A 23482-nucleotide genomic window follows, 5' to 3' on the forward strand; every position below is an offset into this window, starting at 1 on the left:
ACTCTGCTGTTTCAACGAGCCAGGAACTGCCCCATTGCCCCAATGCTTCGGACGCGCACTATCAACATTGCGAGGTGTGGCACGGCAGGGTTGACGACTACCCTTGCCGGGACAAGGACGATTGCAACTCAAACCGCAGGTGCCAGGAAGGAAGGCGACATATCGTCAGTGTTCCGCTCACTCTCTGGCAGCGATGAAGCGGAAAGACTGCCCCAGCGCTTCGCGGATGTGAAGAGATCCCTGGTCCGAGATAGGGATGCTCTCCATGCAAGCTGGGACCGGCTTTTGGTGAAGCTCAGAGACGAGACACAAATCGTCAAGGCGCAAGGCTCGAGCTGCATCCCTCAAATTGACTTTGCGGATATACAAAATGCCCCAAGCGAATTCAGCTCAGCCCTCCGGAAGCGTGGAGTCGCCATTGTCAGAGGCGTAGTTCCTGAAAAGGAGGCGCGTGGGTTCAAGGAGGAGACTGAGCGATACGTAGCAGCAAATCCTTCCACAAAGGGTAAGCCTTCTTGTCTTTGGCATGTGGTGTGTTTTGATCTTCAGCTGACACACAACAGCGTTCCCAGCAGATAATCCGGCCGTCTTCGAGCTGTATTGGTCGAGACCTCAGCTCGCGGGTCGCCTTCACCAGAACATGCTGGATGTCCAGCGTTTCCTGATGTCTCATTACCATTCTCAGACACCACACGCCATGTGCTCAACACAGCAGCCTCTGGTGTACGCAGACCGCATTCGCATCCGTCAACCTGGAGACGCCGGGTTTGCTCTAGGACCACACATCGACGGTGGCAGCGTTGAGCGGTGGGAGAAGGAAGGCTACGGCAAGGGTCACGTATACGATAAGGTGTTTGAGGGCAAGTGGGAGGAGTTTGACCCGTGGGAGCTCAGCACCCGACTCGACGCGACACAAGACCTATACCAGGGAGCTGGAGCCTGCTCAATGTTCCGCATGTTCCAGGGCTGGCTGAGCATGTCGCACACTGGCCCACGCGAGGGCACCCTGTTGGTGAACCCTTTGCTCTCACTTTCCACAGCGTACTACCTTCTTCGACCCTTTTTCACGCCGAAACGCCAGCCGACTCAGCCTAGCAGCCCGTCAGATTACCTCTCTGAATACCTGGCCCCGGATAATTGGGTCTGGGCAGACGAAACGTCACCCAACATTCAAGGTGCCTGGCCCGGGAACAGTCAGGAGCTGAACCACACATGGCACCCTCACCTCGACTTGCCCCACACCATGGTGCACGTCCCTCAGATCAAGCCAGGAGACTATGTGGCATGGCACTGCGATACGATTCATGCGGTTGACATGGTCCATGAGGGCCAGTCGGACTCGAGCGTCATGTACATACCTGCTTGCCCCATGACAAAAAGCAACGTGGAGTATGCGCGTCAACAGCGTGAGGAATTCCTACAGGGGATCCCGCCGGCTGATTTCCCAGGGGGTGTAGGCGAAAGTCAGCATGTTGGGCGACCTGATGTGAATGCGGTCATGGCGATGGCTGGTCAGGATGCCCTGCGCGGGTTTGGTCTGGCACCGTTCGCTGTTAGTGAAGGGAGGAATGAAGGAGAGAGGGTGATGCTTAAGTACGGCAACGAGGTGATGGGGTTTTAACCACGTAGTAAATCGTCAATCATATTCGAGGCATCTTATATCTATTGTCCAACAGGGAAGTCTAGCTGTTACCTCGGGCTGCCAGAAAGGAGTGTAGGGTAGGCTGTGGAACAACCAGTCCCGAAGCTCGAACCCCACCACGAAAATGTGACCCCGCGGAACCATCACAGCCTACAAAGTACAGATGTTCAGCTTCGACTTGTAAACCAGCGCCTGAACTTTTTCCCTGCTTTTGCCGAGTCTTTCATCAGCGACGGCGTAGTGTGTCAACATTGCATCCAGTTCATTCGGATATGCACAGTTAGAAGACGAAAACCGACCGACGACGAAGAACTGCAGCCGCTCAGGCGGCACTAGCGGACACAGCATGAGCTTCGCCATCGAGGTGCCGGGCGGCGCCAACCCGTTGAGCTTCCAGGATCTCTGCCGAACACTCAGCTCGGCGACAACCTCACTCGACTATGCACAACGACAAGCGGCCGAGCAGCAGCTGACATCATGGGAGACCACGCCTGGATACTACAGTTCACTCCAGGTAAGCCTTGGCCGAGAGTAGTGCTGGTGATACACGCGCTGAAGGAGTTTCTCGCTAGGCCGTCTACCTCGACAAATCGCTCCCCATCGAGCCACGCTTCCAGGCCGTCATCCAGCTCAAAAATGGTATCGACAAGCACTGGCGTCACTACGCCGCGACCAAGCAGGGAATATCACCTGACGAGAAGAACGCGATCCGCCAGCGCCTCTTCGAAGGCACCGTTGACGAGGTCGAGGAGCGTCTCGCCGAACACAACGCATATGTAACGGCCAAGATTGTGCGCATCGACTACCCGAGCGACTGGCCGGACGCGCTTTCACAGATCATCTCCCTTCTCCGGTCCTCGAGGGACGGCGACCAGAGGAAGCTGTTTGGGTCCCTGCAGATTCTGCTACAGGTGGTCAAGGAGCTGGGCACGGCGAGGTTGAAGAAGAGCCAGACGGCACTGCAATCAGTCACTCCCGAGATTGTGCATGTCTTGTTGGAAATATACACAGAGAGGTCGGAGCTGTGGATCAACTACTTGACAAATCGAAAGGGCGACGAGCAGGCGGCTTACCTGGCCATGTCAAACAGTCTCATCGCCCTCAAGGTTCTGCGACGTCTAGTTCTCGTAGGCTACGAGAGGCCGCATGGCGACGAGACAGTGACACGCTTCTGGGGATTGTCGCAGAATCAGTTTGGGAAACTGCTGGGCTTCGTCAGCGAGGAGGCTGGCATGCCAGAACAGTTCCAAAAGGTTGCGGCCGGCCATCTGATTCAGTTCACAAAGCTTCACATCAACATGGCCGAGCAACATCCGGCAAGCTTTGCGAACCTACCCGACTCCTTGTCTCTGGTACACGCCTATTGGGACCTTGTGTCCAAATTTGCCGAAGTGTACGGGAATTCAGGAGGCATCCGACAGAACAGTGGCTCAGGAAGTGCCAAGGCCAAGGTCGAGGGCCCGCTACCCGAGAAGCTGGCCGTCAAGGGACTTTTGCTATTGCGGGCCTGCGTGCGGATAGCCTTCATGCCCGTCCAGACCTTCAAGTACCGTAGTCCGGAGACCAAGGCGGAGCAAGAGGCGGCCAGGGCCATGATCAAGACGGAACTGTTCAAACCTGACCTCGTGGTACAGATCGTGAACTGCATCATCACATATCTGTTTGTCTTCCGCAAGTCAGATCTCGAAGCTTGGGAGGAGGATCCGGAGGAGTGGGAGAAAGAACAGCAAAGCGAGAGTGACGCATACGAATGGCAGGTCCGGCCATGTGCGGAGAGGCTGTTCCTTGACTTGCTCACTCAGTTCAAGGATCTTCTGATCCAGCCACTCATGTCATATTTCCAGTCGGCACAGGATCCCCAGTCCGACATTGCGACAAAGGAAGCCGTGTATACGGCCATGGGCAACGCCGCGGCCCATGTTGTCAATGTTTTTGACTTTGATGCCTTCCTGGCGACGACAGTTCTGCAAGACGCGCAACAGACAGGAGCCTTGAACAAGGTCCTCAGACGGAGGATAGCCATCTTGTTGAGTCAATGGGCGCCGGTGAAATTGGCCGACGAGAGTCGCCCGATTGTCTACCAGATCTTTCGCCACTTCCTGGACCCCAACGACGAAGCGAACGATTTGGTGGTGCGGATCACGACAGCGAGACAGTTGAGGTGGATCGCGGACGAGCTCGACTTCAGCGTGGACTCATTCTTGCCATACACGGCGGACGTCCTGAGCCAGCTTATTACGCTGATTCAGCATGTGGAGGTTGACGAGACAAAACTCGCCATTCTTGAGTCGGTCCGTATCATTGTCACTCGTATGGAAGACCAAGTATCTCAATTTGGCGACCAGCTCATGTCAAACCTGCCGTCTGTCTGGGAGAACACGGGCAACGAAGAGTACATGATCAAGCAGGCTGTCATTGCTATCTTTGCGGCCCTGGTCATGAGCATGGGGACTGCCTCGCAGCGCTACCAGCACCTCATGGTGCCCTTGATCTCAGAGGCAGTGCGACAAGGGTCTGATCTCCACGTGCACCTCATTGACGAGTCACTCGAGCTTTGGAACGCCGTCCTCATGCAAAGCACAGCGCCGCTGTCACCGGAACTCATTGGTCTGGCCGAGATGGCGCTGCCCTTACTGGAGTATTCGTCGCTCACAGCTGGCGAGGCACTCAACGCCGTGGAATCGTACATACTCTTTGCGCCGAGCGCCATGCTGGAAGACAGGCTTCGTCGTCCCACCTTGACTGCCCTTCTCGGCATCCTGGACTCTAAGAGCCGGGAGCAAGTTCGCAGCGGCACGACCTGCATCGAATATCTCATCCGATCGGCTGTGGATCTTGGTGGTTCGAGTGGCGTTACTTTGATCATTCAGGACATGGTGGAGCTGGGATTCCTTCAGAAGATTCTGGGCGATCTGCACAATGCCTGGGAGGCACATCAAACGACAGGGCCGAACCGCAAGATCAGCAAGCTCAACACGGTTACTGAGAGCGACTACCTCGCCATCATAGCGCGACTCGCGCTCGCCGAGCCCACAGTGTTCACCCAGATGATTGACTCTCTGGGCGGTCTGGAGAGCACTTGGTCTTGGCTGTCTGCAGAATGGTTCGAGCAGGCGCACGACATGGACAACATTGAGCGCCAAAAGCTGTACCTCCTCGCCCTCACGCGCCTCCTCGAACTTCCGTCCCCGGTCCAGGAGTTGACTCTCGGCAAGCTTCAAGACTACTTTCTACTGTGGACGAACGTGATCGCCGAGCTGCAAGACGGCCGGCAGAATGCGACGGACTGTCTCATCCTCGAGACACCAGAGCCTACGGAATATGATACCCCAAAGTTGATAGCAGAGCGAGGGATGATGATGCGCGATCCTATACATACAATCCATGCCTACGCATTTGTCAGGGAGAGATTGCAGGACCTTGTGGCGCGCGTGGGAGGCGAGGCTGCCTTTGAGGAGCAGTGGGCGGTCAACGTGGATGGAGATGTCATGATGAGGTTCAGAGAGGTTGCCAACTCTATGCAGTGATTGGCATGCGGACCAGTGCAGATGCTCGAGGTCTGCACATAGATGATGACGATAATACAATGATATTGACGACCACATCGCCTCCCTCTCGCAGAATGTCAAAGTGCGAGTGAGTTTGAGTCGGATACTACCTATAGCTGTGCGGAAGCGCTATTCCTATTACGGTAGTAGCTCCAATCGCCTGCGTCGCGCGTCAGAAATTCCATATCGCGACTTGACGACGTCCATTCCATATCCACAGCCATTGTCGCAATGATGCGCCCCCGAATAGCCCGCGTGTCGCCTGGTACGTTCGCACCAAGGCGAGGCAGGTGCTTGCTCTGCGTTCGCCAACAGCGCCGGTTCGCGTCGACCCAAAAACCATCCACGCCAGCGACTGGACCTCCCGACCATCGCAAGCTCGGCGTCCAGCAGGGCCTCTTCACCACATCACCATACAGCCCTGGCTCGCCGATATTTCTGCCCGGCGGGGCCCGAATATTCAACCGTCTTGTCGATTTTCTCCGCAAGCAGTATGTGCGATATGGGTTCCAAGAGGTGATCACACCCACCATCTACAAAAAGGCGCTCTGGGCCAAAAGTGGCCATCTGGAGAACTATGGGGATGACATGTACTCTGTGACTGGATACACGAAAAAGCACGAAACCTGCTCACATGGGCAAGAGGGCGAAGACGACGGTGAATACGGGCTGAAGCCGATGAACTGCCCTGGCCACTGCATCATCTTTGCTAGCCAGCATCACTCATACCGCGACCTGCCAGTTCGCTACGCTGATTTCAGCCCTTTGCATAGGAACGAGAACTCCGGGTCATTAAGTGGTCTGACGAGAGTGAGGAGGTTTCACCAGGACGATGGGCACATCTTCTGCCGGCCGATACAAGTGGAAGAGGAGATACGGAAAACGCTGGACTTTGTCAAGGTCGTGTACACAGCGCTCCGGCTGGGTGTGGAGTACAGACTTGCGCTCTCGACGAGACCCAAGGACCACTTTATCGGTGCCGTGGAGGAGTGGGATCGCGCCGAGGATGCGCTGCGCCGTGCACTGAACAAGTCAGGCATGCCGTGGTCGGTCAACGAGGGCGACGGTGCCTTTTACGGCCCCAAGATTGACATTGTGCTCAAAGACTCTGATGGCAAGGAGCACCAGACGGCGACGGTGCAACTGGACTTCCAGCTGCCCAAGCGCTTCGAGTTGGAATACCAAGCGCCTGCACCAGAGCACGAGGCCCGCGGCGAAGTCACAGACCACGTGGAGAAGTTGGCAGTGTATGGCCCTGTGCGACCCGTCATGGTGCACCGCGCCGTGCTGGGCTCTGTGGAGCGACTGATGGCAATCTTGATTGAGAGCTACAATGGCAAGTGGCCGTTCTGGCTCAACCCGAAGCAGGCCATCATTCTGACGGTCACCACCTCGCCGGCGGTCCTGGAATGGGCGCGCCAGGCCAAGGATGTCCTCGTTGGTAATGACGGGGCGACCTACCAGGCCCTCGAGGCGGGCAAGCTACCATCTGAACAACACCCACTGCGGCCCACAGGACTGGCTGTCGACGTAGATGATACGGCGCGCCCACTCGGGACAAAGATTCGCGAAGCTAAATCGGCAGGCTATGGTCTTGTGCTTGTTGTGGGCGAGAAAGACGTCCAAGATAAGATCGTCAGCCTAGGCAAGGAGCGCCTCAGCGCCGAGGCACTGCGAGATCGCATGATCAACATGGTAGAGACATTCCAATAGAGTTTCTATAAGAAATGTAATAAAATCTGTATAATGCCCCAACGCCTCGCTTGTCGAAAACTACTTCGCGCCACTTGTCTCATGAGAGCCGGCGGAAGTACTGCTGACCGGTTTCAAGCGTTCTTGTCAAAGGATGAGTGAGCGCAAATGCCTCCACTGTTCAACCCATTGACACATCGTGATGAGGCTGTTCCTGCTTCACTTCGTCCTGACCCGACTCATCATCGTTACCAGTATCTTCGCGGGTCTGTTGGTCCTTGACGTTCGATTTCTTCTTCCCCTTGCCCTTCTTTGGCGCTTTAAGCTCAAAGTCCAACTCGGGCGTATCACTGTCTTTGTGCTCGGCCTCGTACTTCTCAAACGCAGCCAATGGTCTAGTGTGTCAGCATGAAAACCGGTCGGTACTCGGTCATTGAGTAAACTCACTCTATAAGCTTGGGGTCGACTGTTTCGCCAGCGGCCTCAAGCTGTTCAATCATCGCCCTTCGCTCGCGGATCTGTTCTCGCATGTAGGCAATTGTCTGTTTCAGAACAAGACCCTCTGAGCGACCCTGGCCTTCGAGTCCTGGGACGATCTCGCATAGGCGATCAAAGCCATCGCGGATGTTCTGGCGGCGCTTGTGCTCTGCGTTCACGTGTCAACATTCGATGTGTCCCGGCCTTCATTCACAGGCACCAGAAGGTGGGCACGCACCAGAATTGATGTGATTCTGTTTCTTCTCTTCGACGGTCAGACGGGCCTTTTCCTCAGTGCTGTTCGGATCGTTGACATCTTGCCCGTCAGGCGATTTGGATGAATTGCCGACCTGTTGGTCGGCGGGCGCGGATCTTGCTGGTGAGGCCATGATGCGCAACGTCCCAGTCTCTCCCAGACAAGCTGCCGAATGTGAGGGGGAGCGGCCGCGGACTGCTTGGAATAGATTGTGCAATGCTATAGCGCGTTGCTCAGATGGTTGGCGGTTACATCTAAGCCAGCGATGGTGGGGTTACAACAAGTTGGACGTGGTGCGCGTGCCGTTGAGAGAGGTGGACAGGTTACCACTGAAGCCAAGGCAGGATGTTGAAGCGTTCCTCGGCCACTCCCTCCAACGGGGCGAGATCGAACAGAGCCTCGGATCACACAGAACTCAGCATACAGCAACAGCAGCTAACATGATATTTGAAATTGATCAAGCTATGTATTTACGGGTTTTATTGTAGCTAATACACGTACGTAGGGCGCCTGGCGTTCGGTGGCCGGGACTGACATGTGACAGGACCAAAACGCCTGTGAATATCTCCGTGCAACATTGCCTTCTCACTAGTATTCTATCCCATTTACTCTCAGCTCATTCGATCCGTCTAGATCAATAGTCCGCTGGTTCGTCTTCTTCTGCCACTTCCTCTACATCTTGCTGGAAGATCACCTTCTCTGCCAACGCAAGGCATTTCCTCACGGGAAGGCCGACCACGTTGTCCACGCTGCCTTCAATTCTCTCAACGAGCAGCATGCCTCCGATTCCCTGGATCGCGTACCCACCGGCCTTGTCAGCGCCCTCACGCGTTTTGACGTAGGCTTCAATGACATCATCTGGCAGCCCGTCGTCTTCTTGGCAGAAGAAGACCTTTGTCTCTTCCGTGTGCGTAGCAATCGCGTAGCCCGGGTAGGCCGCGTCCTCGCGAGGTGCAATCACTGTCACCGATGTAAGGACCTTGTGTATCCTGGTATCCCTCATGAGCTTGATCATTCGGATGTGGTCGGCTTCGTTCTTTGGCTTCTCTAATACGCGCCCATCTCGTGTGACGATGATTGTGTCTGCTGCAATTACAATGTCTGGATCTGGTATGCTCTCTAGATGCGTCTGTAGCACCGTCTCGTAGACGTCCAGCGCCTTCTGACGGCCTGTGGCCGCGACGTATTCATGCGGACCGTAGGCGGACTTGTCGAGGTCCTCTGGCTTGGTTGAGGGGATAATCTCGAGGTTGGTCAGGCCCATTTGCGCGAGCAGAGCTTTGCGACGAGGCGAGGCGGACGCGAGAATCGTTCGTTTGCTGTTCAGGTGCTTGATGATGGGGACGTCGAGGGGCAGAGGAGCGCGACGAGCCGGTGCGCTCTGGCGGATGGGAACATCAGACTTGCCGGCGCCTGCGCCAGCCTTCTCGTTGTCGGCCATGATGTTGCAGGCAGTCAGGGTAGTTCAAAGGATGCTGCAATGTGAGCCGAAGGCATCATTTGGGGACTGGAGCTATGTACGTTCTATGAATAATTACTACTGAGCTCCAACGCAACCCCGAGAGGGGCAGGATTACTGCACCTTCCCCACGATTCCGTTCGGGGCAGGGATTTCACTCAAGCGTGTACGTCCACGTGCTGAGCTTTGGAGTTTTCCAAGCCAGGCCGAGTGAAGGACAGATGAAAATCATGTTCAGACAAGCTAGTATTTGTATTCTTCTCTTCTGGATGGCAATTTAAATGTGCTTTTTCCAAAGATCCGCTCACACAGATAGCCGAAAGCTTGCAGGGAGCATGTGCTACATGTGTGATCACCCAATGAGGACTAGCGTCATTCGCTCCTCCTGCCTGAGCACTCTGATCCAGAAAACCTTCCCACGTCCGTCAATTGCGATTGCCCTGCCTCAAGACTCAGGTACGCGACGACCATCCGCGACAACTTCCAACGTCGCGCCCTACCACTGCAACAAGAATAGTCGTATTGAAGGCGCCTGTCTATCTAATCGATTACCTCGAGCCGTTTTTCAATCTTACTCGATTATTGCGATTGCACTGCGACCGGCCGTACTGAGCTGCCAACCACCCAACGCGTTGACAATTTGCGCCATCACGCGTCCTCCAGCTCCCATCGAAAGACCTCCGGTCCATTGACCGTTTTTGCGTTCCAGCATCGTATTATTTCGGGAGAAGAGTGTCAATCTCAAAACGCAAGCTAGTGTCGGGCGCGATCTGCCGACCTACGTACATACCTGTAGTATGGACTCGAAGCGCAAAGCAAACGGGGCTGCCAGCCCAGACTACGATGATCGCGCTGCGAAGCGTCGCAAAGTAGCTGTAGGTCACACCAAGCCCCGCCTATGGAACATGACCTTTCCACATAAGTGAAGTGATCGCCGGAATTTTCCAGTCTCAATCGCAATCGCTTCCACATTCACCCCAGGCTAATTGCAATAGGAATCATACGACCTCTCAAAGGGCGAGACCCGAGAGTCTACAACGGCCTATGGCCTGAGCCTCCTCGACCAAATCCGTCGCACATCAGACAAGAGGTAAGCTCCATTGCAGCAGACTCATCTGGCTTTTTGGCTAACAACTGCAGCGGGCGACGTGTAGCAGGCTACTTCGAAACTCTGCCACCTCGCCAAGGCAACGAGGAATACTACGCGCGCACGCGCATGCCCATTTCCTTCGAGACAATTGAAGAGAAACTGCAAGATGGCGACTTTCAGAATCTGTCCGAGCTCGAGAGCTACCTCAAGCGCATGATCACCAATGCCAAGGAGTGGTTTCACAAGTCCTCTTCGGAATTTGACGACGCAGAGCGTGTTCGCAAGGCGGTCAGCAACTACATGACAAGGAACAATCCCGCGTATCAGAATAGGAACTATCAGGCGGTGGCAACGCCTCTGCCTGCAGATGGCGCAGTGTCGACAACTCCTCTCAAAAACGAGCCGGCAGTAGCGGACACGGAAGGAGCTGCGGATGATGTCGAAGACGACGCGGACGATGGCGAGGAGAACGGCACAGGTTCGAAGCGAAGGTCTATAATCCTCAAACGGCGCGTGACCGCCCGTTCGAGTAGAAGCTCCATCTCAACACCGCAACAAGAAACACCTCGAAAATTACCACCTGCGAAACCCGATCACCAGTACGAAGACGTGCCATACAAGGGACTGAACTTCCAACAAGCACAAGAGAAGATCGTCGAGGAGGGTCTGCGCCACAGCACCGAAGAGTAGGATGCCCTGAAGGACTTGAGCGTGGTCGACAAGCTAACAGAAGCAGTTACGACGGCCCCTATTTTGAGCCGTTCATCAACTTGCCCCCGCGGTCCCTCAAGGATTATTACTCGATGATCAAGGAGCCCATGTGCCTCAAAAAGCTCCAAAAGCTCGTCAGGGGTGTTCAAGGCCGAAATGACGTGACAGGCGTGACCGAACTCAAGAGCTGGGCGCAGTTTGAGGAAAAAGCCAAGCTGCTGTGGACAAATGCATACTACTACAACGAGGACGGCAGCGATATCTTTGTGCTCGCGCAAGAGCTCGAAACGTTTCTGAAAAAAGAAATCAAAGAGGCCAAGGCCAATGCCCCGGAACCCGCGCAGCCCAAGATCAAGCTCAAGGTTGGGAATCAGCAGCCGGAGCCGCCATCCAACAGGAAGATTACGCTGAACGTAGGCAACAGCCGAGGCGTCTCGACCGACTCACCTGTGCCTAACGCGACCGCTTCTCCAGCTCCTGTGCCGGAAGTCAACGGCACAGGACAAGCACAACCATCAGTGGCAGCACCTGAGAAGGCTCGAAGTGTCTCAGTGGCGGCGGCTCCTTCGCCCAGTCCATCCGTGCCCCCGACTTTCAAAGGCGAAGAACCGCGCATGTCACCGTCCGTCCGCCCTCCCAGTGCGACGCCAGCGTACGCGACACCAGGGCCACCCAGGCCAGGGCCGCACCCACAAGTGCCTGCCCAGCCTCAGTTCCAACCCTTGCCAGCTCCACCCATGGAGCAGAAGCGGTTGAGACTTCCAGGAAAGGGTATGGCTTCACATAGGCTTCGTTGCAGACCACCGCTAACTTGGAACAGGTCAAGCCGATGCGCTGATCTCTCAGATGCGTCTGCTTTTTCACCGAAGCAGTGGCGGCGAACCAACAGCGACCACAGTCATGCCAGACCGCAAGGAGATGCAGCAGTCTGCTACAGTCAACCTACCAGCTGACAGCAACCGCATGACCATGACAATTACGCTTCCAGCGCTCCTCCAAGAACGCCATTATAGCCTTTGGGCCATGTTTGATCGTCATAACCTCAAGTGCTCGACACCTTACGATCCGCAGCAAGCTTATGGTGATCGCGTTTTTGAGGCCATGCTACATCAAGGCCTGAATGTGATCGAGGTGCATCTCATCGCCGCGATTCCAAAGCATGAGCGCATTCCCGGGGGTCCGGACACCGAATTGGAGATTTTCACAGTGTACGCGAATGTGATGCGGAATTAGGAATCCCAGGCAGGCGAGGCATCATTGTTTCAAGTCGAACAGGCGGGCCAAACTGTAAAGTCCCAACGCGACCGGCGTCAGACGCGACACGGGACTGATGATACCAGATCAGAGGCGCCTCCATTTCCGCCAATGCAGAAACATGATCAGTGTCAGATGCTGCACTCGGTGCCAATGGTCACTTCGGCAACGTCCCCTTGCGTACTGACTAGCACACCGGCAAGGCCTGGGAACCCATCGTATCTGTACCCCTACGGCTGGTTGCCGAAGGGCGACTTGCGTTCTGTACAAAGCGGCCCCTGGAGACCTCACAATTATGATGCCGGTGCCGTGCTGAGCGCCAGTGCTTCGCTCAATGATGCATCAGTACATGCGGGAAGCAAGCATGATGTATACGGGCCAATGCTGGCACCGAGGACTGTGTTTAGATGATGCAGAGGCATATGGTTGGGGAGGAAACGGAGCGAAGGGGTAACAAATGACGCGTTCGGGCGGCCCTATTCACTGGCCATTATACCTTATTGCCATGCGACGAGCATACATATCCAGCGAGGCTATTACTTTAGCTTCTAGACAGCTTAATCGGAATCCACTTGCTGATGTACTTGGGACAGATACCAAATTGCCTGGCACTTGGGTGTGGTTTGTTTACTCGCCAAAATGTAAACAACTATCCCTCTCCCGACCCCTTGTGCGCTTTCATGACTTTCAAGGCTGGGGAAGAGGAAAAAATTACCTTCAGATTCCAAGGGCCATTGACGCCGTATGCGCAATTTGTTGGACAGCGGAATCTAATGATTCGGGTGATCAATGCCTGACTGACGGATAACCCAATCGAGCTACACCGCCATTGGCGCCTGCAGGGACCTGCCACGCCCTCGTCATCCCGCATCTTCCCGTTCTTCCTCACTCTCCCTTTTCCTCCTCTCTTTTTTCCCCCATGGGACTTGGTTGCAAGTTTCCAAGCCGCGATTGACACTACGTAGGCACATCCGGCAGATGCCACGCCCAATGTAGCCCGCGGATGTTTCACGCAGTAGTACCCGAGCCATGCCGAGCTTCTTCCAGTTCACACAAGGCACCGAGTCCCGCGTTCGCGTCAACAATAGCGATTCCTCGCCTCTACTAGGCCGCTATCGCGCCGTGCTCCCTCAACAGCGTGGACCGCGACGGAAGACGAGTCAACTCGGCCTGCTGGCGAACAGTGGCAGGGGTAGTGTACACGTCGGATATGGCGCGCTCCTCGTGTCCGACAGCGACGACGACGACGATGAGGATGAGGAGAATGGAGATATCGAAGATGGGCTGAATGCGTGGCAGAGATGGTGGCAGCGATGGATCATGGATCTGTGGGTGAATCCCAGGCAGGCAGCTGTGAGGCGCGTCGTGGGCAAGTGGTACATGCGGTACGGCTTCCTGGTGTTTCTTCCGGCGGCGTTGACGGTCGCCTGGTGCTCGCTACCGTTTCCGCAATACTCCATTCCCGAGGAGGGGGATGACGACGATCACTTGCATGCGCCCGAGGACAAGACGCCCGGTCATGGAAAGGCCAGGGTGCTGGTGAATTTCTGGTTCTTCGTCTTCGTCTACTACGGACTCTACAATGTCACGGCGCTCTTCTGGATTACCAAGATCTTCAACCTGTACAGCCTCAACTGGTGGCCTTCGTCCCTTGGGTTCCCCCTCACGGTCTCGATCATTGCCATGCTGTCGGTTGCGGGACCCATTCCGATTTATTACATCGACAAGACGCGCTTCCTGACGATACATAACACGTCATGGATCTCTTGGACTTTCCTCATCATGGCCTTACCGGTGGCTATTGCCTTTCTGATCCTGAGGAATAACGAACGCCATCTGGGTTTGCGCAACTCGTTATCGGAAACGCAGAGGATCTTCACATCGTCGTGGTGGACCAGTGACACGGAGACGTTCGCTAGAAGGGACAGAAGGCGTGCGCCCGTCACTGACGACCTGTTCGACCCGACGATCGCACCAAGTGGGGGTCTCGCACGCCCTCGAGGCAGGTCCGCACGGACGCGGTGGTTCCCTGCCAGTTTCGTCCGCTTCCTCTGGTTCTGCGTGGCGCTCTTCATAGGGCTGATGGCGTACGTGCTTGGCGAGGCGTATGCTGAGCTCTACCTGCGAACGCTACCCCACGACAGTTGGGAGACGGTGGTGTATGTCTATGGATGGGTGGTCACGGTGCATCTGCTGGATGCGCTGACGGGCTGGGTCCTTGGTATCCGCGAGGGCGAGCGTGTAGGGAGCTACCCCCTGAGTTGGGTTTTCAAGCTGTACGATGCCCCCTTTTCAACGCTGGATGCGACTCCACTGACGCATATAGCTATTTCATGCTCACGTACCAGACCTATGTGCGTGCTCTGTACGCCCGATTGCGTTCCCCAAAGCAGTTCGTCATCCTTCAGATCCTCTCGTCAGCGCGCCTCGTTGTCCTCACGCCCATTATGATGACATCGCTGTTTCACCGCATCTTGACGATTCTCGGCCTGACCACGCTATCATTCGGAACGTACCAGAAGCTACAGACACGCAACGTCTTTATCCGCTTCCTTGCGGAGAATGCGTCCATGGCTACCTTTCTCGGCAGCATCCTCGTTCTGCATTTTGGGCCCAACAAGGATGTCTATCCCTACTTTGCCTTTGACAAGAGTAGCGACAGCGGAGATGATTATGACTTTGACATGACTTTCTGGGCGTCTGGCGTGACGTGGGCATGCGAGCTTGTCGCGAGCCTGGTGGTGCGAGGACTGATCAGTTTCTTCTTCAAGGTCGACGTTGGATTAGAGGGCCGGATGGATCTAGCCGTGTGGCCGGAATTGCTGCCGACTTCTGTTGCGGCGACACTGCATGTGCTGCAGAACATGTTGTTCTCGATTGTCCGCTTGCGGTTCAAAACCTGAGAGGTAGCTTTGGTCTGCATTGTTCGTTTGGTGGCGAGAGGTGGTTATAGTAGTGGCATGAGCGTTACTCTTTGCATGTTGATACCCTTAGCAAGTTTGATGATGTTTGGCTTTATGAATCTAGATTCAATGCGACTTGCCAGCTAGTGTCTGGTGTGACTCTTGCTGCATAGAGAGAGCTCTAACCCCCTGAACAAGAAGATAGACTAGTGAGCTCGTGTGACCCAGACAAGCAGTTTGACATGCCAGGGCTATCTAGTCACCACATCGCTTTTCAGTGCTCAGCATGAGAGTTTTGCACAAGACCAAGGCAACCACGGCACGTCGGAAAGACTCCGCATGACACCCTCTCACACTGCTTTGGCCTTTTGGTGGCTGCGCAACGTCTTTAGCCACGACGTCGCTGGCCGCCTGTGCGGGATCGTGTATGTATGTATGTATGTATGCCACCATAGCGGGAAGAAATGACCAGTCCGCCTGCGGATCGGACTTGGAAGTCATCCCTGTCCTCAGAAGGCTGCATATCTATGGGAGAGACGTACGTACTTGACTACCTACGTAGTATGGATCTGGGCGGGAGTCGGTGAATGTTGGGGTACTAGCTCGGTAATGATGCAAGCCATCGTGGGATGTGGGCGAATGGCGGTGTAACAGGTGTTCCTTTTGCCTCGCCATGAGATAAGTTGTACCTGAAGCTTTTACGGCATCGACAGGCAGTGATCACTGCTTCGGTATCCGTAAGCGGTTGTCCAGTTATGTAAGATGGCGCCAGGCTCGGGGGCGCAGCGTGCGTGTCACCGAGTCACCGACTGGAGACTGGCGGCGGCAGTGTACGCAGACCCGAAAATACCGGTGTGTTCGTCGGACGTCCGCCAGAATGTGCTACGCAACTTGCCGCGCCATCACAGGGGCCGGGCCGGTTCGATCTTGACCGTCTCCTGTTGGACGCTCTGCCGCTCTTTGCCAACGGCAACTACTAGCCTAGTCTAGCTGGAAAATTGGCATGCAGCAGCCGATCGAGCGAGAAGTACGGAGCATTCTCGAGTTCACTGGGACCCTGTGGATCATAGAGGGGCATAGCCATAGCTCCAAGGAGGCCGTCTTGCTTCCAGTCAGCGATGCCGATAGCTAACCGCCGCAAGCGGCCTGAAACGGGAACTAAGGCAGGTTATCGAGGATACTGGGGCCTTCTGGGTCAGTTGGAGCGAGATGAGACCGATCGTTGCTCCGTGCTGCTCAGGGCATCAACAATCATGGTTTGCAATAATGGATGGCGGGGTCACTTACAGAGAGAGAAAATTTTGGAGGGGTAGCTTTCCAGCCTTATCAGCAGGTTGCGCTCCGCTGGCGATGGAGCTGAGCATGCAAGAGGGTGTGAAGATGTGTTAGAGGAGTGGGATGCCCGACGGACGCACGGAACAACGCGTGCGACTGTTGTTTCTGTGGGAATTTCGGGCATCAATATGAGCCCCCTTTGCGAAACTGTAGTGGCGAGCATTGGTGGTGAGCATTGAGACGTGATGCCTGGTCGAGCTTATGCCAAGTAGGGAAGTCGAGCAGAAGCCGAAAGGAAGGTCAATAGAAGCATTGTTGGTCCTAAAGGCCGAAAGTCTTGGCCAGATGCCCCTGTCAATCCTCGCATCCACGGACCGCGGGACCATCATGACTTGGGCGGACTGGCCTCCTCTCATGCCGGTCGCAAAGGTCGCAGAAGTCGCAATGAAACCATCGGTGTATCCGGACTTCCCCATTTCATCTCACCAACCCTGATTGCCGCGTCCTGTCGTTGCATGGCCTGTCAGACGCGGAACATGTGGACTTGTGAGCGCTGCATCTGCATGTGCGCTGTGCGCCTGCAACAGCGAAGGCGAAATGGCGGGGCAGAGTCGGACCCTGGTTAGCGCGTAATGAATTCAATCATCAATTAACGCTCCTTGGTGTAAGCCAGCACAGCATCGCACGAGACGGGCGAGAATGGTGCATCATGGCATGAGGCTGCTTGCTTTTCCTAGCGGCACGGTAGTTGTAGAAATCTCGATGGCCGTTAGCGACGCGCAACGCCAACGTGCGCCCCGAATGGTTGCTATCTCGCGGCCACGGCGGCGGCCATCATGTCCGCCGCTGTCATGGTGGGGTTCGTATCGCTGCGTGGCTGGACTCGCCCACGTAAGGAGACATCCCACCTGCGCCTTCCAAGGCTTACCATTTGCCCATGGCCACGGTTTGCCTTGTTTATGTCGATGGCGCGATGCTCCGCGGCAAAGTTTGCCCTTCAAGCCTCTTCATGGGTCGGCTGCGACGCAACAGAATGCATGACAAGAGTCATTCGTGGTCGAGCACGCTCACCGCTGGAACGAGGTGGCCCGCGTGGAGTGACTTTCGGGTGGTGGTGGTGGTGGTGGTTTGCTCACCACTAATAGCATGCACTGGTCACACAGAGGTGTTGTGTCAGGATAGCTGGTAATCACATCAAGAGTGCCAGACTTTGGCGGTTTGACCAAGGCAGGTTTCACCACCGTAGCGACGGAAGGATCGTGGAGCTTGTCGTGTAAGGTATTGTGGTGAAAAGCGGTGGTCCCTTCCCGAACTTCGTGGGGAGATAGCCAGGCAGCGACTGGAGGTAGGTACCGTAGTTTTGTTATCGCGCACGGGAGTGTCCGCGCCATTAAAACTCAGATGCCCTATCAATCATCTTATTGTAGGACAGAGACGGGAACGCTGAGAAAATTCCTCCCTCTTGATACCAGTTCCAAAACTTCCCGTCTTACAACAATCATTTCGAGATCGCCGCCCTTTGCTAGTATCACTTCGGTGCAACCCAAGTCACTCTCAGTGCCTGACCAATCCCCATCGCGCGCCATCCGATACAAGGTCCCGACGTTTTTGGTCCCTGCTTGTACCCTGTCGTTCCGCACGCACGCCAGCAGTAGCCAGCAAACGGACGTTGCGCCAGCTCGGATTGCGCTGTACCTTCCGTGACTCTTCGCCCACTCAATTTTTTGCAGCGTACAGCAGTACCTGACCTCCTCCTCCTCCTCTCCTCCTCTCCTCCTCCCTCCTTCCTTTTTCCCTCTTACTTCTGCTTCCTCCTCGCTCCTCTCCTTCCCCCCTTCCTTCCCTCCCTCTCTCTTTCCCTCACAATGTCAACGCAGGACGCCCAGGCTCCTGCTTCTTCCTCCACCACAGCGCAGCAGCAGCACCAGCAACAAGATGCCTCGGGACGACAGCCCTCCTCCGCCTCCTCCGCCGCCGCCCAACTCACCGGTGCAAAGGTAGAGCTTCGCAAGGTTCTCCGGTCGTTCAGCGACTTCCCCATCCCGGGCATTGAGTTTGTCGATATCATGCCCCTCTTCGCCAACCCCGCCGCCCACAACACCCTTGTCGACGCTCTCGAGCTTCAGATCCAGCAGGCCTTCCCCGGCGGCCGCCCAGATGTCATTGTCGGACTCGACGCCCGCGGTTTCCTCTTCGGCCCCGGCCTGGCCTTGAGGCTGGGCGTCGGCTTTGCCGCCGTGCGCAAAAAGGGCAAGCTCCCCGGTCCGTGTGTTACGGCCGAGTACCTTAAGGAGTATGGCGCGGATTTCTTCCAAATGCAGGAAGACGCTGTCAAGCCTGGTCAGAAGGTCCTGATTGTCGACGACATTATTGCTACTGGTAAGCTCCCGGAATGCGGCGTTGACACTATTCAAGAGACTAATCATGATGAATCAGGCGGTTCCGCAAAGGCTGCTGCCGAACTTGTCAAGCAGCTCAAGGGCGATGTCACTGGCTTCCTCTTCATCCTCGAGATCCCTGGTCTCAATGGACGCGACAAGCTCGAGGGCGCCCCCGTTTCGATTCTGATGGACGACAACTGAAGATTCTCCAATATTGCGCACACCAGGCGTCTCAGGTAACGCAACCAAGTCGTCCGGGGCGGTACGCGCGGTTCATGACCTGCACCGCACAGGACGGACGAATTCATCTTCGACGCCATATGAACCGATATGGAGGGGGCACAATCTGGCGTTTGGGGTGATTTTTCAACATAAAACATGGATTCCGAGGAGGCATCGCTCGCATGACTATAGATGGAAGGAAGCGGTTGGACGGCACTGGAGGTTATCTGGATTTTCCCTCCTCAATTTCTTTATATAATACCATTCACAAGATAGACCACTATTTGAACATTTTTGACGTTTTTTGTATTCGCAGATCCGCATGTACTTCTAAAAACCTGATATGCAACGCTTGCCCGAAATCATTTCGTACGGCAGTAGTATGTACCCAGTGCTCACAGCACAATCGCGTTCGTTATCCGTGATCCATGGCTCGTTAGATCGTATATCCTCGACATCCCCACCGCCTTTGCTTCCTTGAACAGCTCCAGCTCGCCCGGATAGACTGTCATCAACACCATAGGTATCCCGTGCAACCGTTTCATCCCACTCGGTGTCACCTGCTCAGTCTCGATCAGAGGCCGGACGGGCTCCTTTGAGCCACTTTCATCCACAATCAAGACGAGTTGTAGAGAGTCTGGGGTTTGCGGGAACGAGGGGATATTGCCAAGCTTGCGAGCAAAGTTGCAGCCGCCACGGCGCATGACGATGACCTGATGATGGCGTGGCGCGGCCTCGGGCAGTGGCTCGTTACACGCCTGACCCGTCACGAAGATGGTTTTCCATGGGAGGTCTGGCATATCGAGCAGTTTGGAGATGAGTGGGTTTTGGAAACCGTTCACCTCAGGCATGGGAAAGGCGCCGGCCCCGACGCCAGTGTATGCATCCCAGACGCGCACGTGGAAGTTCCGCGACGCAGGGACGCCAGTGGGGGATGAGTCGAAGACGGACGTCAGGGTGCGAAAGAGCGACTTGAGAACCGTCTCTGGATGTGTGTGTCGATCCTCGACGAGGTAGTCATCGTCAATCTTGGTGCCATTCTCCGACTTGGGAGAGTCAATCACGCCGATCCGCACCTTATCCTGGCGCCGGGTAGCACTGAAAGCTTCATCTCGAAAGCCCTTGATGTCTTCCGCGTGAAAGAAGACGAGCTCGTTGGGGCCGACTTCGGTGGGACCGATGCGCGTGATTCTGCATGAGGTTTCCTCATCATCCGATTTGGGCGTGTGGTCCACGACCATTTGCAACCCGGCGACGTTCTTCACGAGGGGGCCCCATTCGAGTTTCTCAATGTTGGTGCCGTACTTGCCGAGGATGGAGCCAATGGTGTCGGTGGCCGGGAACTCAATGATCTGAGTCTTCGGGGGCACAGGCACTGCGCACTGCCCATCCGGCGGAAGTAGTTGCGGCGGTAGTGTCCAAGGGAAGAGAGTGTGGTTTGAGGTCGGTCGGTATTTGATGACCTGCCCCTTCTTCCTGTCGTACACACGCACAGTCTCATGTGGTCCTCGCGGATTCGGTGTGTTGTAGAGGCCAGTGAAGCGCGACACATGAAAGAGCTCGCGCCTAGCCGCGGTAGCTGACCCTGTCAATGACTCGGGGACGACAGGCACGGGGCACGAGTTGGTGTAGGACTCGTCATAGTAAGCCAGTGCCTTCTTCCCGTCGTTGCTATTCGCCGCTTTCCGAGGTCGGGGATGACGCTCCTTTGGAATAATGAGCGGATGTCCCTCGGTCGAGAAGACGTATGGCGCGTCCAGCTTGTTCAGCGCATGCTCAGGCTCGAACAACAGGTACAGGTACTTAGTGGTCTCCCCAAGGAAGAAACTCTCCATACGATCTGCCTTCTGGCCTGTGCGAACATCCTGCAGACCGGCCCACCCGCACGGCGCGTAGCAGCGAGCCTTAATATCCCTGAGCACCATCTCGCCAACATAGAGATACCATGGGTCCTTGGTCGCACGGAAGATGTAGTACGTTGACTCGATAAACTCGGGTCGTCCGGGCCACCAGCCAAGGCCACCCTCCACGTCCAGATCCCTGAACGACCACCGCTCGGGGATGCCGGAATATCGCGTCCAAAGTGCGGTGTATAGCAAATTCGCCTCGACAGCCTCATCTGTCTCGCCGGCTAGCACCAGGAGACCAGCATAAAAGGCACCCAAGCTGTCGATCCATGTGGTGTACTGCTCACCGGTGCCAAACTTGTTGTTTGCGTAGTATGGGTATGCCAGCCGGTCGTTGTAGATGTGTTTCTTGACAGATGAGTGAGCCTGGTGCCACGTCTCCAAGAAGGCCTCTGGCGAGGTGCGGTCGGGGTGTAGCGGGGGATGGAGTGAGTTTGGGTCCAGGCGATCTGACTGCCCCTTGGCGATGGGCTTCGAAACGTTCTGGGCGTCATTCCCGGACAACAAGATGTAGCTTTTCACGGCGTACTCGAAAAAGCTGTCCATGCCAGCACCAATGCCCGAATGCGGTCCGATCCAGACTCCACGCTCCGCATCTAAGCCATTTCCAATGAGACCTAGAGAGCTTCTGCGATCCCACACCTCGAAGAAAGCTCGTTTGGCGGCCTGCTCGAAACGGTCGTCTCCCGTCAAACGACTGAGCACAGAGAATTCCAACGTAAGACTGCCCGCCCCCGCGCTGCAAGTCTCCGTGATTTCAGGCCGACCGTGGTCTTTTGAAGCATCTTCGTCAGGCCCATCGCCGTGCAGGGGTGATTTGGTGTAGAATGGGATGCCATGACGCAGGTTCACTCGAGGATACGGAATGCCCGTGGATGTGTAGAATGCGGGCAGGATCCGTTCGCCTAGATCCAGCGCAAGCCGCAGTAGCTGTCCATCGTACCGGAATCCATTGGGCCACTGTATCGGTGCAACTTCGAGAGGGTCGTCGCTGGTCGTCTCCTTGATAGGGGTCGCATCGTACCCGGCTATAGGCAGCTCGCCAACAGCAAACAAGTGTGCACTAAGCAAGCCGCCGAGCCCTCTGATAACCGTTTCGAACACCTGCACCTTGCTGTCCAGGTCGAAGCCCGTGGCACGGCTTCCGGTGCCGCTCGGGCCTTTTCTCCCATCGCCGTACAAGCGGACGAATTCGCTGACGCCGTGCTGAAAGTCGTCGAGCGCCTGGGGGCCAATTTTCGATTCGGGGTGGGGATCGCCAGCCAAAATCGCGAGAGTCGAGAGGCTGTCAAGCAGGGTGAGGGAGTAATTTCCGAGGGGATCGTTCAGTCCGAACTGGCTCGGATCATTGTCTCGCGAGAGCGGTGTGCACGATAGCGGACGAAGCTGATAGTTCAGATTAGCTCAGATCATACTATGCATTTGTGGCTACCAACCTCATCCTCCGGAAATGCCTTGTCCATGTAGTTACGCCAGCCATGGTAGAATACGTCCACCGTGGCCTGTCGGAGCTCCGCCAGGCGGTCGGCGCGCATAGCTGAAGCGGTCCATATCGAAAGTGCACAGACGGCAAGCAGAGCGAGACGGAACATGCTTAAGCCAGCCCTCGATGCAGACGCGGGCTCCTGTTGTGTGAGCGAAGGCTCTAGTTTGACCGCCTGGGCGTCATCTGTGGTGTGTCCAAATATGCCCGGTGTCGTCTGCCGGCGCCAACAGCGAACGCTGAGTGTTCCACCGTCGACTAGTCAAGTGCCATTCAAGCTCAAGCTTGCGGCTCACGAGATAGTTGAACTGGCGATGCTTGCTTTGCTGTTGAATTCGGGACAACGTCCAAGGCCCAGCCAGACGGAAAGCCACAGGTGGGCGCGTGACTGTGGCGCTTGTGGATTACTTCCGGAAACAGCCCGCGCCTACCCTGTATCAACTCGTCTCTAAAGTACCTTATGGTGTACAGTTTCCAACATATTGTCCGGTTCCATTTGCCGAAAAGCAATCATCGGTACTGTATCTTGCGGTCGATAGTGCCTCATCTATGCCCGGTCATTTGTATGACGTTTTCTCGTGGTATATCTTGGTCGTGGACTAATGCCCCGTCATGACCCCACTGACACCACAATAAGTTGCTTGGAGAATTGTTTCGAAGGGGTAGCACGTAGTGGTCTCAAGACGATGACTGGTGGTAGGTCCGTTCGTGGATAAAGTGTTCGATGCCTGCTTTTTTTCATTACGTGGTATAGTCGAAAGGCTGACTTGAAGCTGGAGTCAGTTATCCGTATATGTGGCAGATTGACAACCCATAGCAGTCTACCATAGATAACAAGTACGTAGACTACGGTAGCAGCCTTGACAGTTACTTCCCCGGCCATCTGCTATGGTACACTTAACAAACCACCTATAGCAATGGACAACCCTCGTCGAGACAGACACACACGACATGGTTCAGCGGCCAATTCGGCTTGGCTATCACGTCCTCGAGCCAGAAATGCATGTTCAGAACCCCAGGGTCTTCTGTCGCTCCCAGACGCCCAACGCTATCTTCCGCACGTCCCTCTTCTAACTTGAGTCTTCCCGTCGTGTCTCCAAGACGGCCTTAAGACGGCCGCCTCCCCCAGAAGTGGGCAAACAGAGTTCGACACCATCCCATCACACTAAGCGCCCCAATGCC

The 23482-nt window shown here is 55.6% G+C and overlaps 9 protein-coding genes across 9 annotated transcripts; 6 read left to right on the forward strand and 3 right to left on the reverse strand.

Annotated features, from left to right (window-relative positions):
* Positions 1–42: 42 nt before the first annotated feature.
* Positions 43–1621, forward strand: F5Z01DRAFT_680431 (uncharacterized protein; the record flags this gene model as incomplete). Its single annotated transcript, XM_046265597.1, has 3 exons — positions 43–74; positions 147–505; positions 564–1621. 3 exons carry the CDS (start codon positions 43–45, stop codon positions 1619–1621), a joined length of 1449 nt encoding a protein of 482 aa, XP_046119816.1.
* Positions 1622–1988: 367 nt separating this feature from the next.
* On the forward strand, positions 1989–5295 carry F5Z01DRAFT_698625 (putative importin 11; the record flags this gene model as incomplete). Its single annotated transcript, XM_046266361.1, has 2 exons — positions 1989–2156; positions 2215–5295. 2 exons carry the CDS (start codon positions 1989–1991, stop codon positions 5167–5169), a joined length of 3123 nt encoding a protein of 1040 aa, XP_046119817.1. The 3' UTR covers positions 5170–5295.
* Positions 5296–5421: 126 nt separating this feature from the next.
* F5Z01DRAFT_619087 (uncharacterized protein) lies at positions 5422–6903 on the forward strand (the record flags this gene model as incomplete). The annotated part of the gene is made up of 1 exon (XM_046261066.1): positions 5422–6903. The coding sequence occupies one exon, from the start codon at positions 5422–5424 to the stop codon at positions 6901–6903; it is 1482 nt and encodes a 493-aa protein (XP_046119818.1).
* A 15-nt stretch (positions 6904–6918) lies between these two features.
* F5Z01DRAFT_650467 (uncharacterized protein) lies at positions 6919–8049 on the reverse strand. The gene is made up of 3 exons (XM_046263167.1): positions 7598–8049; positions 7330–7528; positions 6919–7277 (listed from the first exon to the last, which is right to left on the reverse strand). The coding sequence occupies exons 1-3, from the start codon at positions 7746–7748 to the stop codon at positions 7064–7066; spliced, it is 564 nt and encodes a 187-aa protein (XP_046119819.1). The 5' UTR covers positions 7749–8049; the 3' UTR covers positions 6919–7063.
* On the reverse strand, positions 8050–9186 carry F5Z01DRAFT_650468 (putative acetylserotonin methytransferase-like protein). The gene has a single exon (XM_046263168.1). It carries the CDS (start codon positions 9054–9056, stop codon positions 8250–8252), a length of 807 nt encoding a protein of 268 aa, XP_046119820.1. The 5' UTR covers positions 9057–9186; the 3' UTR covers positions 8050–8249.
* Positions 9187–9731: 545 nt separating this feature from the next.
* Positions 9732–12347, forward strand: F5Z01DRAFT_523404 (uncharacterized protein). The gene is made up of 5 exons (XM_046260423.1): positions 9732–9949; positions 10070–10164; positions 10215–10850; positions 10901–11646; positions 11696–12347. The coding sequence occupies exons 1-5, from the start codon at positions 9872–9874 to the stop codon at positions 12106–12108; spliced, it is 1968 nt and encodes a 655-aa protein (XP_046119821.1). The 5' UTR covers positions 9732–9871; the 3' UTR covers positions 12109–12347.
* A 640-nt stretch (positions 12348–12987) lies between these two features.
* F5Z01DRAFT_523103 (uncharacterized protein) lies at positions 12988–15413 on the forward strand. Its single transcript, XM_046260420.1, has 2 exons — positions 12988–14405; positions 14456–15413. Exons 1-2 carry the CDS (start codon positions 13159–13161, stop codon positions 15030–15032), a joined length of 1824 nt encoding a protein of 607 aa, XP_046119822.1. The 5' UTR covers positions 12988–13158; the 3' UTR covers positions 15033–15413.
* A 2302-nt stretch (positions 15414–17715) lies between these two features.
* On the forward strand, positions 17716–19211 carry F5Z01DRAFT_650485 (phosphoribosyltransferase-like protein). Its single transcript, XM_046263169.1, has 2 exons — positions 17716–18686; positions 18744–19211. The coding sequence occupies exons 1-2, from the start codon at positions 18173–18175 to the stop codon at positions 18887–18889; spliced, it is 660 nt and encodes a 219-aa protein (XP_046119823.1). The 5' UTR covers positions 17716–18172; the 3' UTR covers positions 18890–19211.
* Positions 19212–19305: 94 nt separating this feature from the next.
* On the reverse strand, positions 19306–22409 carry F5Z01DRAFT_619068 (family 47 glycosyl hydrolase; the record flags this gene model as incomplete). Its single annotated transcript, XM_046261064.1, has 2 exons — positions 19306–22203; positions 22254–22409. The coding sequence occupies 2 exons, from the start codon at positions 22407–22409 to the stop codon at positions 19306–19308; spliced, it is 3054 nt and encodes a 1017-aa protein (XP_046119824.1).
* Positions 22410–23482: the final 1073 nt, after the last annotated feature.

Source organism: Emericellopsis atlantica, assembly GCF_019669845.1.
Source record: "Emericellopsis atlantica unplaced genomic scaffold F5Z01scaffold_8, whole genome shotgun sequence".
In the NCBI taxonomy this organism is placed as follows: domain Eukaryota; kingdom Fungi; phylum Ascomycota; class Sordariomycetes; order Hypocreales; family Bionectriaceae; genus Emericellopsis; species Emericellopsis atlantica.

Excerpts from the sequence above, each read along its gene's own strand:
- F5Z01DRAFT_523103 (XM_046260420.1), top strand. The coding sequence starts at position 13,159 with ATGCCGAGCTTCTTCCAGTTCACACAAGGCACCGAGTCCCGCGTTCGC. Across the intron at positions 14,406-14,455 it reads CTGAGTTGGGTTTTCAAGCT|CTATTTCATGCTCACGTACC; the intron begins GTACGATGCCCC and ends TGACGCATATAG.
- F5Z01DRAFT_650468 (XM_046263168.1), bottom strand. The coding sequence starts at position 9,056 with ATGGCCGACAACGAGAAGGCTGGCGCAGGCGCCGGCAAGTCTGATGTT.
- F5Z01DRAFT_650467 (XM_046263167.1), bottom strand. The coding sequence starts at position 7,748 with ATGGCCTCACCAGCAAGATCCGCGCCCGCCGACCAACAGGTCGGCAAT. Across the intron at positions 7,529-7,597 it reads ACAGAATCACATCAATTCTG|AGCACAAGCGCCGCCAGAAC; the intron begins GTGCGTGCCCAC and ends ACGTGAACGCAG. Across the intron at positions 7,278-7,329 it reads GTCGACCCCAAGCTTATAGA|ACCATTGGCTGCGTTTGAGA; the intron begins GTGAGTTTACTC and ends CTGACACACTAG.
- F5Z01DRAFT_523404 (XM_046260423.1), top strand. The coding sequence starts at position 9,872 with ATGGACTCGAAGCGCAAAGCAAACGGGGCTGCCAGCCCAGACTACGAT. Across the intron at positions 9,950-10,069 it reads CGAAGCGTCGCAAAGTAGCT|GAATCATACGACCTCTCAAA; the intron begins GTAGGTCACACC and ends TAATTGCAATAG. Across the intron at positions 10,851-10,900 it reads CTGCGCCACAGCACCGAAGA|TTACGACGGCCCCTATTTTG; the intron begins GTAGGATGCCCT and ends TAACAGAAGCAG.
- F5Z01DRAFT_650485 (XM_046263169.1), top strand. The coding sequence starts at position 18,173 with ATGTCAACGCAGGACGCCCAGGCTCCTGCTTCTTCCTCCACCACAGCG. Across the intron at positions 18,687-18,743 it reads CGACGACATTATTGCTACTG|GCGGTTCCGCAAAGGCTGCT; the intron begins GTAAGCTCCCGG and ends ATGATGAATCAG.